The sequence below is a fragment of the Cupressus sempervirens genome, chromosome 8 (assembly GCF_028749045.1).
Source record: "Cupressus sempervirens isolate cs-2001-9-10 chromosome 8, ASM2874904v1, whole genome shotgun sequence".
Classification (NCBI taxonomy): domain Eukaryota; kingdom Viridiplantae; phylum Streptophyta; class Pinopsida; order Cupressales; family Cupressaceae; genus Cupressus; species Cupressus sempervirens.
The window spans coordinates 468,178,499-468,196,922 of NC_143125.1; the positions used below are offsets into that span (position 1 = coordinate 468,178,499).

An 18,424-nucleotide genomic window follows, 5' to 3' on the forward strand; every position below is an offset into this window, starting at 1 on the left:
TATTTTAATTCCTTACTATATTAGCCTTAGGATATAATTTAATTTAATTAAAGTAAAAATACTTTAAATTAAATTAAATCTTAATCAATAGGTTTGATGCGACTAATATGAGTCAATACTTAGGAATTAAATAAGTAGTCTGATTAATGCAGATTTAGGGTTTCCTACATTTGACATTTAAGTCAAGTAGTGAATATTAGAATAAGAATTGCCTAGTAAAATAGGACATTAGAATTGATCAAAATAGACCAAAATTGGTGATCATGGCAATGAGCCAATTTTGGGGTATTACACATTACACCTTTATTGAAAGAAATTGTATAGTAGTAGCATGTGTATTGGAGAAGCTAAGACATATGATGAAAAAACTTGTAGAATTGATTTAAAAAAAGGGTTTATATTATTAAGTATATTTTTACAAAAGCATCTCTCCTAAAAATATTAGCGAAATGGGTCATGATACTGAATGATTTTGACATTAAATATGTCAATAGAAGATACATAAAAGGATAAGTAATTATAGACCAGTTAGTTGAAGCACTGGTACTAGTTGAAAGATCATTTTAGATTGAGCTACTATGTAAACATTTGTACTATTAAAAAATGATCCTAGAAACTATATTTTAATAGATAATGCACACAATATGGTTCAGGGGTAAGTTTATTATTCATCACCCCTCAAGGATATACCATTCCAAATTCCTACAAACTCATGTTTTTCTTCATAAACAACATAGTTGATTATGAAGCATTAGTCACTAGTATAAAATAAATATTATGAATGAAGGATAGTTGAACTATAGGTATATGGAGATTCTCATATAGTTATCACTCAAATCAATGGTGATGACAAAACCAAAGATGATAAGAGTTTTCCTTATATAAGAACGGTAGATGATTTGAAGAATTATTTTCTCTAGATCACATTTGAGAAAATACCAAGAATATGAAGTTGTTGATGCAATGGTAACATTAGCTTCACTAATATTCATCAGAAGTTGTGGTTGGAAGGTGATTCTCTAAATATTATCAACATGTTGGATAATAATTATTTAGTGACATGGACTATAGAAGTGATAGTGGGGGTAAATTAAAAACTCTTAAGGAATTTTGATAACTTTCATATTACCCATCATTATCGAGAAGTTAATAAGGTTGTTCATTGGATTACTAACAAAGCAGTTCATATGAGGAGAATGTTGACATGGTCAGATGACCTAAGCAATAATGTCAATCTTAAAAACATGATGTGACAAATGCAGTGGAAGGAAATATTTAGCAATTATTTTGGCAATATATATGGGTAGTATCAAAGTTTGAAGGAGTACATCTTAATTATTACCCTCTTAAAGTTGGCATGTAGAATGGGTGGCTTTGGAAAAAGAGTTTAATAATTTTAGTCCCTACTTTCTCGTTGTCATTTTTTATTCTAAATTTCATCTTGTCTATTTGGTCTGCAACATGGGTGGAGACGCAAGGGACCAAGAGCCTACGAGTTGCAAGCACTGAAAGGAGAAAACTAGTGTTTGGGATATGGTCCAAAAGTATAAGTTTACCATTTGCCTTGAAAAATTGCATGGCTTTAAACCTCATAACACCAAGAATTTTTTTAGAAACTGGGTTGGGGAGAAAGTTACTATGCATAGGGTCATTGCTTCATTAACTAAGAAGTTTATTTCTAAAATTATTGGGCTTCCCACAGTGGGGATTACATTTTAAAAAGGAGCAAAAATTTATAATGCAACTCTAAAAAAATTCCTACAAACTCTAGAAGAAGAAAAGAAATTAGTAAAGGAAAGGGAATTCTATGATCTCAACTAGATTAAGGAGATATGACAGGATGTTTTATCTTTCATTAGTAAGTATTTTATTCTGGATGGGTGGTCTAAATGTTTTCTAAGTTCCATTTTGTTTTTCTGAACCACTAAATAGTCTAAGCGCTCATAGGAAAAAGGGGAGTAGGTCATTCCTTCATGAAGGGCTTATTCTGCTTATTGCAGAATACTATAAAGATAACTCTATGGGAGCTCCTCTTTCTTCTGGGAAAGGGAAAAAGCAAATTGGGAAAGATTCTCTGGAAAATTCTAGTGCGGAAGGGTATGGAAACTAGTTCAAATAGTGCCTAGAATGGTGAAGAGGGTGTAGCTAAGAAGAACAAGAAGTCTTGAAAAGTTAAGGGTAAGACGAAGGATCTGAGACATGAAGAGGTTTATGAGGATGATAAGGAAACTATGGAGACGGAGAATGATGATGAGGGGGAGGCGGATACAAAAAGTGGGATTATGGTTCAAATAATGAAGGCTACTCTGGTAGTCAGGATGATTCTACAATGAAATAAATTGGCACTGAGAGTAATGTGGGTACTCCAAAATCTGAAACAAAGGGAGAGGTTGAGTCTCTAAATCCTCTTATGGATAATGACAAAGACACTTTTGTTAAGGATAATTTTTCCATCCTCAAAGCATGCAAGGATATAGGTCACTCCATGGAGATAAAAGATTATCACAATGATGCCTTGCACGCCCCTTCTATTAGTAGTGATCCTAATGATATCGTATTGGATCAGGAGATGGAAAATGCAAAAGGGGATCCTGTTGGAAGGGAGATTTTATGCCTAAAGATGTTCAAAATGATTATGATCTTCTTGAGTATAATAAACCTATTGAGGATGAAGAGAATGATAAGGTTAGTGGGAGAGTGATGTTTCTCCATACAGTTAAATTGAAAGTAGATATTTCCCTTCAGGTTAACTCTTGGTTGTATAATGAGATTGTTTCTCTGAAGAAGAATGTTATAGAGTTGCACGACAACCTTGAAAATGAAAAAATAAAAAGAATGGAGCTGGAAGGAAGAGTTGGGAATATCCCTGGTAAGCTCATGGCTTACAAAGTTGAATTAAGGCAACTGGTCAAAGATAGTGGTCAACAAATGGACATGGAAACTTCTAGTTTATTTATGGTCACTCGAGCATTGGTATAAGAAGTAATGAGCAGATTATCTCTCTAATTGTTGCCCACCTAATTGGTGGTCCCAACAAGCATACGAGGTATAACACAAAAAGGGTCATTGAAGCTGCTCCTAGTTTGACTGTGAAAGACCTAATTCAAGATGCAACTAACTTTGGAAAAGTAATTACCAAGGCAACAAAGGAGTTGGCATAAGGCATCTTTATTTTTTTTTGTCCTTGTTGTTGGTTATGGATTTTGGTTTTGGTATTCGTTGTTGGTCTTGTATCAATTTTATTATCTTGTTCCGTAGTTCTTTGTTTGTCTATACTTAGGTTCCAAGTCCTTGTAAAACCTAGATTTTTGGTTTATTGTAATAACTGTAGGTTCCAAGTCTATGTAAAATGTGGTTGGACTTTTATTTCATTGATCATGATCTTATTTTGGTTTTTTGTATGAGGTTTTGGGTCCCCTCAAAACCTATTTTTACCTTAATCCAAAATATAAGCTTCACTGATATAGATTCTTGATTAACATGCTTTCTATGAATTCCTAGTGGGAGAATAGGTTAATCCTACACATAAAAAGTTTGATTCCCATATTATTTTCTTACATGACGGTCTTGAGTCTACTTGGTATGGACACATTTACTCCTACTTGAAATATAATACCTTACCTCACAATCAATGTTAAAACCAAAAATATGACTTTATTCACCAAGCTTCTTGTTATGTAACTTGACTATTGGTATCCTATATCAAAGAGTTCCTTCCAAATTTTTACATGTCTTTAGAGTGAGGAGTCTAAAAAAACATTATAATAGATCCATGAAGGTATTTACGGTTTAAACTCAAGCAATCTAATTTTAGCTAAGAAACTCTTAACAATTAGATATATTGCCCGAGTATGGAGAAATATTCTTTTTAGTTTGTTTAAACATGCCAAAAGTGCCAAGTTCATGAGAATAGTATTTATGTACCTAGTCAAGAATTACAAACTCTTACTACCATCTAGCTTTTTTATTAGTGGGTTTTGATTTGATAGGGATGATCTATCTACCATTGTGCAATGGACACAAGTACATCATTATATATACAAATTATTTGACCAAAAATATTTAAGTTGTATCTCTTTTTACTACTAAAGAAAAATAGATATCCATTTCCATTGAACTACATCATATGTAGGTATGGTGTTCCTTTTTTCATCATTGGCAACAATGGAAAATAATTCAAAAATAAATATGTAGAAAAACTGTGTGACAAGTTTCACATCATTCAACACTTATCCTTCGTATACTATCCCCTAGATAATGGTTAGGTAGAGGCATCAAATGAGAATATATTGGAAATATAAAAAATATTTGATGAGTCTGATAGGGATTGACATATTCAATTAAGTCATGCATTGTGAGATAACTCTACCATTATTTGAACACTAACTAGAGCTACACCATATTTTTTGTTTTTATGAAGATGAGGTTTTAATTTACCCCTTTAAGTTGAAGTACCTTACTTGATGATATCACTACATGGAATCATACAAGATGAAGAGTACAAAGTGTCCATGCTTCAAGGTTAATGAATACTTGAAAAACATAAACAAAAAGCCTATGATCACTTAAATTTGTATTAAAAATGCATGTCAAAGAGCTACAACTACAAGATGAAACCAAGAGATTTCCAAGTGAGTGATCTAGTGTTGAGAAAGAATTTGTGTAGTCAATAAGACATGGAGAAGAAGGGAAAATTTAAAAGAAAACTTGTCAGATGCTTTCTCCAAATTATCGACATTTGGATCAGGAGCTTATAAATTGCCAATATATGGTAGTGACCTCTTCTAGAATTCGTCAATAGAATTCATTTGAAAAGGTTCTACATGCAACATATTAAAGTCATAAATTATAAATAAAATTCAGTCAAAAAATCCTAAAAGTCGAAAAGTGGTCCTAAAAAAATTTAAAAAATTGATCGTGAAAAGAAACTGTAAAAAATTAAGAGTGACCTTGAAAAGTACTGAAAATTAGAAAATGATCCTAAAGCAAGTACTAAAAATAGAATTCAATCTTTAAAATATAAAAAGATACTGGAAAATTATTATCTTGGTGAAAACTTGGTAAATAAATGCCTTGACAATATCATAAAAATTAGAAAACGTTCAAAAAATGATTGTCTTGGTGAGAACTTGGCAAACAAAGACCTTGACAATAACAAAATAATAATAATTAGAATATGATCCTAAAAAATAAACAAGTGATACTGAAACTAATGTTAAAATTTTCAAAAATGATCATGTAGAAAGTACTAAAAAATAAAAATCTATCTTGAAGAAACTGATAAAATTAGAAAAAGATCCTAAGAAAAATATTATCTTGGTGAAAACCTAACAAATAGACACCTAGATAATATCAACAAATCTAAAGATTTTCCTTTAAAAATGGTTATCTTTGTATAAACCTGGCAAAGAGGTGGATTGATGGTAACTAAAAAAAATTATCAAAAATTGTAACAAAAACAAGTGGTGAAAACTTAGAAAATATGTACTCATATCAGGATAGCTTATCCATCTATCAAATAAATGTGTTGCGTCACATCCATTTTCATCCACCATCATTGTATATATTCTTAATGAATTTCATTTATATATTAGAGTTATGTAATAAGATGTCATCATTCCCTAGAACTTTCCTTGTCCATTGTTGTTACTACCATGTCAAACTTGGGATAGAATCTTAACGCTAGTGGTAATCAATTTTAGAACTCAATAAAGAACAAATGCACACAGAAAACTCACATCGACACCAAGACCAAGACTTGTGACTTTTGAACAACACTAAAACAAAAAAACATAACATCAACAAAAGACCAAAATCAAAATAATAAATGTATGAATTCTTTTAAATAAGTGATCATATTATAGTAGCATATGTGTTCATTAGATGTAACTTGATTTTTTCGATCGTGTATTTTTAGGAACTCTAGGATGTCTTAAAACTAGAAAAGGAATTATGGAGCATGGTCTTTTTCTTTGTATACTACTTGTGAGTTAAGTCACAATAGTATGCAAATGTTTCTAAGGACATGATCATCAAAGAATTGCCAAAGACATTCTGAATTCACATATGAAAATGGTTAATTTATGTCTTTTTTATGCAAGGAAAATATAGATCATATTAGTTCCTTATACCTCGGTTCTTGTTTTAACTTGTAATATCAAAATACATGAAAGCAATACTCCGAACATCATGGTTTTACTATACCATCAATATTTCTACTCACATCCAATATTTCAAAAGATCAGTAATGATAAAAAGCATAACAAAAAGGCTCAGTAAAATATGACAAAATTCCTTTTTCATCTATCATTAGTTTGTATTCAATTTAGACTTACATCTTACATTCATAAAATTCATTGGATTTTTATGGCTTATAAATAAAATAAAGGTTATTATATCTTTTGTGATCATGTATATTGGAGACTAGAAAAAACATTTTGCTTTCATTGGTCAATGCCATCTAGGGTTGCATTCATTGCATTAGTTCATTTACATTATTCTATTAAGTGCATTTCATTGTCATACTTATTCCATATTATTTCAACGAAGTTGCATCTTGTTCCAAATTCACTAAGTATTAATTAATTAATCATTATTTGCATCACTATGGTTTTTTATTAAGTAAAACTGGTTTTGAAGGGTGCCTGAAACCCTTTACACAACAAAATATTTTCAATTGAGCCCAATCAAAAGATACAACAGACCAAAGGTGAAACAGGTCACCAACCAAAAAAGCAACCAAGGTGGCCTAACAGATAACACAATTCACTGCTACCACCAATATACAACTTAATTGAAACCAATTATGACCCTTTAGTCCAAAAGAGTGAGATTTAAGAAGTCGATCAGAGGATTGTTGGAATCATTTGTTTTTTTTTTTCTTTAACCTTTGTCCAACCTTCCTCCACCAAAGAAGCCTCCTCCCAAATCAAAGCATCGACATCAAGCCCAACCGGAGAAATAGGAAAAGCCATACTCGAAAGATTACCCATAGGATCCCAACCCACAAAGGGAGGGGAAACCACAACATCCATTTACGACAACAGACCAGAAGCCTAATCAGATGGAAAAGAGCTATAAGCACTCGAAGCAACCACAGACATGGGGGAAACCAAAGAGAAGAGTCTTTAAGGACACAGTAATGGTAAACCAAAGCCCCAACCAACCAAGGAGGTCTTTTCTTTGATTTCCTCAGCTCTGCAAGGTAATGCGCAGCCACATGTCCAGTACCAGAGCAGACCTTACAGTGGAAAGGAACTCCTTCATAGTCTAGAGTCTAAATACAGGAACCATTAGGGACCTCAAGTGTGATCTTCTCAGGAAGGCCCTTTGAAATATCAACCACCACGAGAATGCAAGCATAAGTAGTATGAAGAATATCCAAAGATTTAGAATCCACCATTGAAAACTTTTGGGGGAAAAGTCCAGTCCTTTACCCTAGGCCAGCGGAGTGGGTACTTGGCATGAAAGTCTCGTAAGGGAAACTGGCCTACAACCTTTCTCCACTACAAAGAGGAGTCAAACCTGTGACCTCAAGGAAGTAAACCGCAAGGCATAGACCAACTCACCTACAAGTGGTGGCTAAACTTTTGGGGGAAAAGTCTAGTCCTATACCCCAGGCCAGTAGAGCAGGTACTTGGCATGAAAGTCCCGTAAGGGAAACTGGCCTACAGCCTTTCTCCACTATGAAGGGGAGTCGAACTTGTGACCTCAAGGAAGTAAACTGCAAGGCACAGACCAACTCACCTACAAGTGGCAGCTCAAACTTTGGGAGAAAACTCTAGTCCTATACCCCAAGCCAATGGATTAGGTGCTTGGCACTAAAGTCCCGTAAGGGAAACTGGCCTACAGTCTTTCTCCAATACGAAGGGGAGTCGAACCTGTGACCTCAAGGAAGTATTCCTCAAGGCACAGACCAACTCACCTACAAGTGGCAGCTAAACTTTTGGGAGAATAGTCCAGTCCTATACCCTAGGCCAGCGAAGCAAGTACTTGGTATGAAAGTCCCATAAAGAAAATTGGCCTACAGCCTTTCTCCACTACGAAAAGTAGTCGAACCTGTGACCTCAAGGAAGTAAACCACAAGGCATAGACCAACTCACCTACAAGTGGCGGCTAAAACTTTGGGGGAAAAGTCCAGTCCTGTACCCCAGGCCAACGGAGCAAGTACTTGGCATGAAAGTCACGTAAGGGAAACTGGGCTACAGCCTTTCTCCACTACAAAGGGGAGTCGAACCTATGACCTCAAGGAAGTAATCCTCAAGGCACAGACCAACTCACCTACAAGTGGCGGCTTGCATCACCGTTGTTATTGCATTATCCATTACCCATTCTATTGTACATGACATTATTATTGTATTGTCACATTAACTACATTACATATTTCCAATAACTACGTATGATGAATCATAAAGTCATGGCATTCATAAATGTGCATCATCACAAGATCACTACATTACATTTCATTTCATATACATGCATAAAAATTAAATTATTGCATTATCATATTATATACAAGAACATAATAATCATTGCATAAGCATCATAGGATCATAATCATAAGTACATCTACAAATCATCATATAAATGCATCCAGCATTTAAAAAAATTGCATAAAAGTAAACTAATAAAAGTAAACTATGATATTAATAATCATATGTAAGTGCATCAAAATAAAGCATAACTAATTCATCCATTATAAAAATATAAATCATGATAAGTACAGACTACGTTGTGTTGATACATCATCATATGTCTAAAAGATATAGTTTTCATGTATAATTGCATCAAAAAGGGCGAAATATCAAAGTATTAGGGGCATGCATTAAAATCCATCAAAACAATGTCGCATGGGTGGATATCATCATAACATTGAATCATGAATGGTGAGGGCAAGGCATGACTGCCACTAGAGCCTATGAAGTAGGTCCATGTGCCTACTCCTATATATAGATCTCTTGGAGGTCTAAAAGGTGGCCTTGTGACACCTTGGATCTTTATGTCTCCCCACTATGAACCACATTTGACACTCAGTATAGGATGGAGCCCTTTGATCTACATGTGTTGCCTGAAGATATAGTTATTTATATTACTCACTCCTTGATTCATATTGTAGGAATGAGATGGTAGCTAGGGTGACACCTTGCACAACATTTTACTCTAAGATATGAGATATATCATCGCCCCCCCTCCCACACGCGCCCCCCCCCCCCCCCCCCCCCCCCCCCGGCTCGAAATTCTATGGCCTTATCCCTCACTAATCAAGAAGTAGCCAGCTGTAACTCTTCTCATTTGAGATATCCTTTTAACTAACATATCTATGTTTGCACAATTCTCAAATCCCCCTATAATCTCTAAAGAGTGGCTTTTAGACTTCTCATTCATGCTTCCAGGATGATTTGGTAACTTTGTCTAGGACCAAGTTGATCTAGGGCACCTAGTGCAACTTGTGGAGTATCTTGTATTACCACATCTTGCATTGCATCATCTTGAGAAATACCTTACCTATATTTGCACAATATCCATGTATGATATATAGAATCACCACATTTGCACTTCCTCCATCTTTACCTCTAGATTCATCTCCACCTCTAACTTCAACTTCATTGCCTCCTCCATCTCCACTCCATCCATCACCTCCACTCCCTTCCCCTCCACCACCATTATCGTCTCCCATCCCCCTACCACCTCTTTCTTGAACAACCCCTCTCCATCATCTTTAAGATCATGTATAGACATCATCATCATTATCTACCAATGATGACATAGGCTTATTCGATGATGTCAATTTGGGAATGGGATGTAAAGTAGACCAATGAGAACACTAGGTGGTCACTCTTGCATCCACCACATACATCAAACCATCCAAATTCATTGGTTTCATTGGTGTTAACCCTTAATACTCTATAAGTATTGTATCATAGGGAATGGTTGGTCCCCAATCAAACATGTCCTTTTGTATATGAATACATAGATGTCCCCTATGGCATGACATGTATCAAACCATACTTCCTTAGAAACTAGGAAAGGATTAATCTATTTATACTAAAAATGGATACATGCAACCAACCATCATGTAATGAAGACAATAGGCATCTCCATCTAACTCTCTACCGAGGCCTTACAATCAAAGTATGGTCTCCATTATACTATGTCAATAGCTTCAAGAGCTCATTGTCAATACTCAGCTTCCCTAGCTTAGGGTAGACAACAATATCTTGGTAACCATATATATAACATGTTGTAGACTATATTTCCAATCAAATGAGTAATTAGAATGTGTTCCCAAACTAATATCTATAAAATCATTACTCTTGCTAATAAACTAGTTGCTCCATCATAGACAACCAAGTGTAACTCAAGATGTAAGTGTGATACTATATAGGATCCCCAAGAAATTCATCTAGGATTTGTAATCAAGCTCTCAAGAATCCTCCCCCACCCAAGAATACATTTGCTCTCCTATCATGCAACATAAATCCAATAATAAACCCTACAACAACTAAAGGTAACTATGCATATTGCGAAATCATACTATCGCATTGAATATCATAACCATCAATGTGGGGATCTACAAACCTCCTAAAAAAATTGGTACCACCATCCTCTATATCCTCATACACAACCACCTCACCAACAATATCCTCAAAATTTTGTACATGTCCTTTGGTGTAGCATTCTATCTCACCAATCAATAAGTGAAATGTGTTGCGATCACTCTGCCACTACTTTGCTGGTATTATTAGTAATCCTTAGTTTACCCAACAATGGGGTGTATCAAGTAATAAAGCAATAGCACAAGCATCTATCACATTGCACTTGTCCTAGGAGAAATGTGCAATCATCCTAAATGTCCTAGGATACTGACCTAACTTCAACAACACGCGTGGGGGCCTATTTAATAAAAAATCAATCATCCAATCATCTATTGATCATCCTAATCAAAGGAATCACACATCCTCATAACCCATCCACCCATGTGAGATTTATGATAATTTTGGTGAGTCCAACTCTCTATATTGTGAGGTCAATATATCTTATCTCATGATCAAACATCAAAATGTTAAGACTAAATAATCAAGAAGGGTCTAAAACTCATCCCAAGGTTATATGTGATAATCTAATTGTTCAATGTGCTAAATTGGCAATGTGTGTCAAATTACTAGTTATATGTGAAAAAATTAAGGTCATTTACAAAATTTGATACATGCGATAAAATTATGTAGATGCAATAGTGTTACATGCATATACCAAATAAAAGTACATACATTATTTTAAATACCAAATGCAAAAAATCATCAAAAAGAAAGCCTTATCTAAATCATATAAATATAATAAATCCAATTTTGGGTGTGATCAAAGAATCATTCCATGTAATAAAATAAATAGCATTTACGACAAAACGTGGGAAAATTCTAAATTTTATCTAAAAACGTGCAATATTTAACAAAAATTAAAGAAATAAAGAGTGCTCAAGTGCACTTCCTAGTGGACCAAATTAATGATCAAGATATGATATCACCATTTTATCTATTGTGCGCTCCCTCTCCAAGGGGCAAATATGCAAAGGTGAAAAGGAAAATGAGAGGTAAAAGTGAGTTTTTCCCGCTGGTATACCTATTTATCAAGAACAAAATTGGAAATGATCAAAAAATCATAAAAATTTGAAGGAAAAAAAAACTAAAAAATCATAAATTTGTCAAAATTATTTAAAATTTGCAAAATCCTTACACATGTTGTCATCACAATATTTTCATATCTAGAAAGTCAAATGGAAAATTACATTTAAATTGAGGCATAGAATGTATCAAATGTTGAATCAGACACATTAAATCAGGTAAGCATCATTACATCAGCTAAGACATTTATTGAATTAGGGCAATGAGTTGCTCACACATTAATTCAAAGAGGAACAAGATGTATACACATAAAAATGACCAAGAAAATAGTTAATTAAATAAAATTTATTTAATTAACATATATTGGAAGTATTCTACAATGTAATTAAATTAATTATTTAATTGTATAATTCGATTCATTAATTAATTTTTTCTAATTAGTTCCCTTGCAAAATATAAACTTCATTGCATTTTTGTGAAGCACATTTTCAAGGATAAATTCTTATTTGCCTGGTAAAATACAAACATGACCTTAATCACCAAATATTTAAACCAATTCTTGAAATCGGCCCATTGTATTTGAACAATTAAATAACTCTAATAAATTTGAAGAAATTAATTCATTTTTGTCTACAAAAGAACGGATTCAGAGACTAGCTTTATAAATGTGTAAGCGTTTAACTAGTTTCATGGGCAGCATTAATCAACATACACATCCCCATATGGCCTGATCTATTAATTAATTGAGATCCAAATGACTATCAATTGAAAATTTTGCCAAATGGACATCCAGTATGCTGGATAGACGACACAGTATCAGGGGACCTCTTTCAATTGCATCAGACCAATAGGAATATACGTACAAACCATAAATCACTCCAATATCTTACGTGATGACAGAATGTTTTCCAGTCAAAAACAGGCATTCAATCAAACAACAAATCCTGTACCCAGAATTCAAAACATGCAAACTGAAATTTTAGGTGAGTAGACTGAAGTAACATAAACTTCAAAGCTTAAATTGTTGAGGTCGGCAACAAATGACTGCATGTGGCAAAAGATGAGGATATATTTGCCACTTTCATAATTTGTATCTATAAGCCTCACTTTGTCACCACCACTCTCAAATCTATTTCTTTCAGATTTTCCAATTGAGGTAGCTGCGCCAGCATCAAGCATAATAAAGGATTCTCTTTTCTAGTGGTTCCAGAGCCTGTTGAATCATTTCAAGGGGAAGGCCATGCTCTAAGGGTAGGCTCATAATATTTACTGGCAACATAACAATTTCCGGGAAAAATAATTCCACAGAGAAATATCATACAAGTTAATTCTTCATTCTACTGCCTGCTATAATTATTTTTAGAATGCTCTAACTGCTGCTGGAATTTGTACCCGGAAGCAACACTTCCTCGCCAGCACCATTACCTGCAGAGTCTCTATTTATATTACTTTCGGAGTTCTCACTTGGGGTAGCTGCACCTGCGGAAAGAAGAAGAATAGGACTTTCTTTTTTATTAGTTGTTCCAGAACCTGTTGAATTGTTTCGGGGAGCTGCCCATGCACGAAGGGGAGGCTCGAAAAATTTGCTTGCAACATCTGGGGGAGGTGCATCCTCCCCTGGAAGAACAAGTAAACCATTTGCTCGGAGACAAGAAGGCTCATTGTAAAAGGCTTGCCAAAGAGAATCAACCAACTGCCTTTCTTCTTTAGCTGCCCCTAAATCATCAGATGACATATGTTGGATTGCATTGATGCGTTCCTGAAGAACCTTCCTTAAATTTCCTTCCTTCACTGCGAAACCAGCAATGTCTACCTTGTCACTACGAGTAAGTTCAAAAAGACTTTGAAGCGCTTCTTCACGTACATCAGCATCTTCACTGGAAGACAAATGTATAAATAGATGAGGAAACCCTAGCTCTATAGCTATATTACAGTCAGTTGCATTTTCCTGCAGAAGGTATTGTGTAACACGCAATGCTTTCCTGCAAAAAAACAAAACAAAAATATAGGATACATCACTCAAGGTACAGGAAAAATGATAACAAAGAATGTCTTAAAAAGAACTAGACAGGAAATTACGTCTGCAATCTAACATCATCGGTGGTCAAAGCATCTCTCAGTGCTGCATATCCATTGGCCAGGCGAAAAGCAACTATAGCAGGCTTGTTATGCCGAATTAAAGCTGTAAATCAATAGTCAGAAACTATCAAGAATCAAAAAACATTAACAATCAATCACAACCCCATCTTCAATAAAATCATTATGGGAAATTTTAAAATGCTTATTCTTCTGAAGTTTTTATAGCATCAGTCTGCCCTTTGCCTCCTGCTCTATTACATTTTGGTAAATAAAATAAATAAATTTTCTGAATTACGCATCCTCTCAAATATATTTTCAAGCTTGGAAGAAATATCTACTCTACTAGTTTAACGGCGGAGTATATTGTACAAAGTGAAAGCAGTAATTACAGCATACTCTGTAGTTGCAGTCCCCCAATCGGTTTGCTTAACTAAACAGTGCACAACAATTTACTACAGCTAATTAGCTTACTTCAGAAAACTTAACCCAAGAATACACAATTAAGAACTTTAAAATTACTCTCAACTTCAGTTAGCTTCCAACTTTAGGACACCCATTTGCTAGCACCATGCCCAAGTATTTCAATTGATTCTTTCAATTTTGGAGCTTGCATTTGATTAAAAATAAAGATATTATATTTTGTTATGATAAAATGGTCATATTTTAACATCGCCTACAAAAATATATAATCTAGATGATTCAGGCTAACCCTCACAGAAAATTAAGATTTGGTCTACAGATTGAAATCTTACAAGAGATTGCGCCCAGTGCTTTGGTCCGGACAGTTGCATCAGAATCAGATACAAAGTTGGACAGCAGCAACTCAAAACCCTTCGCATCCATCACAAGTTGTTGGCATTTTGGATTATTCTGCACAATGGTAGTTACAACCTCTGCAGCTCTTGCTCTAATAGATGCATCAGGATTCTTTAGGTACCCAAGAAGAGGAGTCAGCCCACCAATTGTATGTAAATCTGTAGATTGCAATCAGTCATGTCCATCAGATTACCATATTCCAACAATTCAACAGTCACTTTGTCAAAACTAGCATGACAATGTTTCAGTAGCGTTTATTCACAGTAAGTATATTACCATCAGGATTTCCATATTTCAGAATAAAGTACATCTGAATAGCTCTGCATTTCATAGTTATTTGAGTACTAGTTGCCTTTATATTGAAAGACAGCATGTGTGCAATGCCTGCATGTGAAACTACATAGCATGACAAAAAATCTACATTTACAAGAGAAACCAAACTCAAGAAGGAGCCTTGCGGTATACATTTTTATATCACCTGACATTAAAAATATGGAGTTTTCATCTCTGTTAGGTCTAAAAAGGTAAAATAAATGCATCTTTAGAGAACCAAAGTTAAAGCCTGGATTCTTCATAATGGAAAGATATTGCTCCTGTTAATAAGATACGAGATAAAAACACTGCTAGGAGTGCTAAATGGTTTAGTTCTCTGGGAAACTGAAGTTTGATGGTCCCTGACATAACAACCCAGTGTTGGCTAGAGCTGGTCAATCTTGACAAATTCTTTGGGAGGATGAATTCATCGTGGCTCTCTCTTTTTTGGGGAACACACCAATAGCAGGGTAAAAGCAGAGTGGCAATTTAAGACAGAGATGGCATACTCGCTGAGTCAAACCTTCAGTAGGATTTTCGGTCATTTACTCGTGAGTTTACTCACCGAGTTGTAAGCGAAAGAACATGCATATTTTGGTGAGTTTTGCCCAAAACTCAGTGAGTCCATACAAAGGTCACCGCAATGAAAAAAAGGTCATTTTATATCTCAATATTGCCTCTTCATTTTTCTGTTCAAGGCAAGTAAACCCTCCAAACCAGCAAGCACACCATTTGCTACAATTTTCCATCAAAGAGAGAAGATCAATAAGAGATTTGTATGGCAATTTAAAGAACACAGATTTTTTGTCTTCCGTTTTCATCGTTCTTTCAAAACATTTTACTTGAATTTTGCTGCATGTAGGTTAGATAAATTCATCAATGTTACTTTAAATTCCACAAAGTAAGATTCATCATCCTTATTTGACAATTTCTTCTTACTTTCTCAATTTTTTTTGTTTTTACACACCCACAATTTTTAAATTATAATCCTTATTTTTGAAGAAAATGTTCAGAATCTTTAGATAGATTAATTTTTACTTGTTTAAACTAATATAGGTTGTTTTAATTTATTAAATTAATATGTTGTGCTACCACTTGCATTCGTAGATTCATTTAACTATCAAGATAAAAAGAATAAACCATGGCTCAAAAGGATCTGCATCACTTGTCCCAAAATCCATAATTGTATGGAAATTCGTAAACAAGCAGCTAAGATAGGTTCTCAATGATGATGTGGCCTCAATATCTACCTGTGTACCAATAGTAGTTTATTCATGCGCTGTCCTCCTCTACAATGGGTACCGCGTCTTAACTCTAGATCTACCTAATCAATCCATGCATGGCCTTTCTCACTTAAGATGGGATCCTCAACCTCAATGATCCCATTTGTCTATGGATCGAACTCCTCTACAGTCGAAGGAGTTACGGAGATAGGGAATCAAGTTTCTGGAACAGTATTTTTCCTGGAGCAGGGGACAGCAATGTAAACAAGCAGGAATTTTAAATAGTCATATGAAGACATGATAAAGCATGCTTATATACATTATAGAACCTTAATATATAAGATTTCCGAAGCTACTGAGTTTCTGGTATGGGTCAAATTATGTCGAAAATGCATCCCCAAATAACACTGATTATCTTTGCTACAAACTAAGTACCAAAGAAAATCTAAACATCCTCATCCGCCTCTAAATTTGAACAAAATTGGAATATCAAATGCAGGAAATAAAAAAATACATGTACGGGCTTGGGAAGATATAGGTGCCATCAGCAATCAATTATATCCCAAATGGAAACATGCTTATCCTCAATCTCAACATAAATGGATCTAATGGTTCCCTTGGTCCTATGCGTGCTCTAAGATAGTAATATATAGCAGCAGCTCATTGCAAGCTCTGTTGAGCACCTCTGGGGGCAAGGAGGTGGGGAATGTATCAGCACAAAATAAAAACTAAAATAGTTCTGTCACAAATCTCAGAAGCTAGTTATCAATCCAACAGCCACAGTTCTCGGTAACTAGTTATTAATCGAACTAGCCATCAACAAGCGATATAAAAGTGATAGCACATGCACATTAACACTAAATATATGTGGAGAACCAGAGATGGAAAAAAAAACAAGAAACACACTATATGGAATGTTTGATTACAAAGTTTTAGGCCAAAAGCCAAGGAAATCACTGCCCCTGCAATTTTAGACACACTGTTAAGGATCTTACTAACCCCAACAGAACTTGAACAAAAAATATGTATTTCCAGAATTCTACTAAAGGAGCACATTGCTTTCCAGTAGACATAGTGAAAGAAAGAACAATATAGAATCTCTTTACCTGCTTCTATGACCTTTGTCTGATTCAGCAACACGCACTTCTGGTCTTCAAAATCTACGTTACTCAATCTTTGCACTTGATCCACACATACTTTGCAATTACCTCATACACCTTTTTTAAACTCATCCGCATATGCAGTGATTTGTGCATTGGAAACATGAACAAGGTCAGCCAAAAAATTAAAGCATTATTAATACACAATTAACCACCTTGAGCACAAATACTCAATGTGCTCCATTCCAAGAGATAAAGGGGACACAAATCAATCATAATAAGTCTTCCTCAAATGGTATAATTATTGTGCATGTCCACTTTTCCAAATCATAAAGCACTATTTGAAGCCCAGCATGTTACACAATGATTATCCTTGATCTCTTAATTCTTTCCTCAATCTATATCCAGACCAACAATACTCAAATTCAGTCACTACAAAAAGATGATTTGCAAGGACAACAAATCTTCATCTACAAAGCTCGCCATCAAAAGTTATCCAAATTGAAGCACTACACAAATCATTTGACTATGACCACCAACCCCATACCCAGAAATTCCAATGCAGAGTTTTTCTAATCGCTTCCTGTTACCCAACCTTACCGTCAACCAACAGTGCATCATATCCTCATCAAAGGAATGCTTGGGGAACCTGAAAACATGATAGTGCAACATTCACAAAACACAAGTTTTTATAATCAGAACCATAAGTTGTCACCAACTTGCGTGGAGGAATGCAATGCATTTTCCCATAAGGTCTTCAAATACTATTTCCTAGATATTCCTAGCTATTATTCTTCCATCTTCCGAATGTACCTTGTACTACCTTAGATTCATCATTAGAACATCTGAATACTCAATATCAACCACTTACGGTTCTTAAAGCACACATCCCATAATGCCAATCAACAGAAACACTTTTTGCATAGAAATCTTCTTAACCAATCGACAGTCCTTCAAATTGTCTTCATTTATCAATAATACATCTTTTACCAGCTTCTCTACCTCAACATGTTTATATAAATGCCACCAAGGGTTGACATCAATAACAACACAAAATATAATGCTATTGATCTCCCTCTTTGTCATTGATGGCAACACCAACAACAAACATCTGAAGTTCCTTTTCATCCCCCCTTCCTTCTGTCTAAGGTAGTCGAAAGTATCCTTGGCCAACTTTGGTCAAGATATCTGCAATTTTTCCTTGGTAAGGCATATATTCCAACTTGAACTCCTTCTTAGCAACTTTTTCACTTAAGAAATGATACGAAATAGACAT

General features: G+C 34.8%; 1 protein-coding gene across 1 annotated transcript in view; it reads right to left on the bottom strand.

Moving 5' to 3' along the window:
* Nucleotides 1-12,434: 12,434 nt before the first annotated feature.
* Nucleotides 12,435-18,424, bottom strand: part of FES1A (Fes1A) — a 53,245-nt gene continuing 47,255 nt past the window's right edge. Inside the window, exons 4-6 of the mRNA XM_089798112.1 lie at nucleotides 14,450-14,671; nucleotides 13,698-13,800; nucleotides 12,435-13,600 (exon numbers count right to left, since the gene is read on the bottom strand). Coding sequence (XP_089654238.1) covers nucleotides 12,988-13,600; nucleotides 13,698-13,800; nucleotides 14,450-14,671 — 938 coding nt within the window. The 3' untranslated portion in view covers nucleotides 12,435-12,987. The remainder of the gene's footprint in view (nucleotides 13,601-13,697; nucleotides 13,801-14,449; nucleotides 14,672-18,424) is intronic.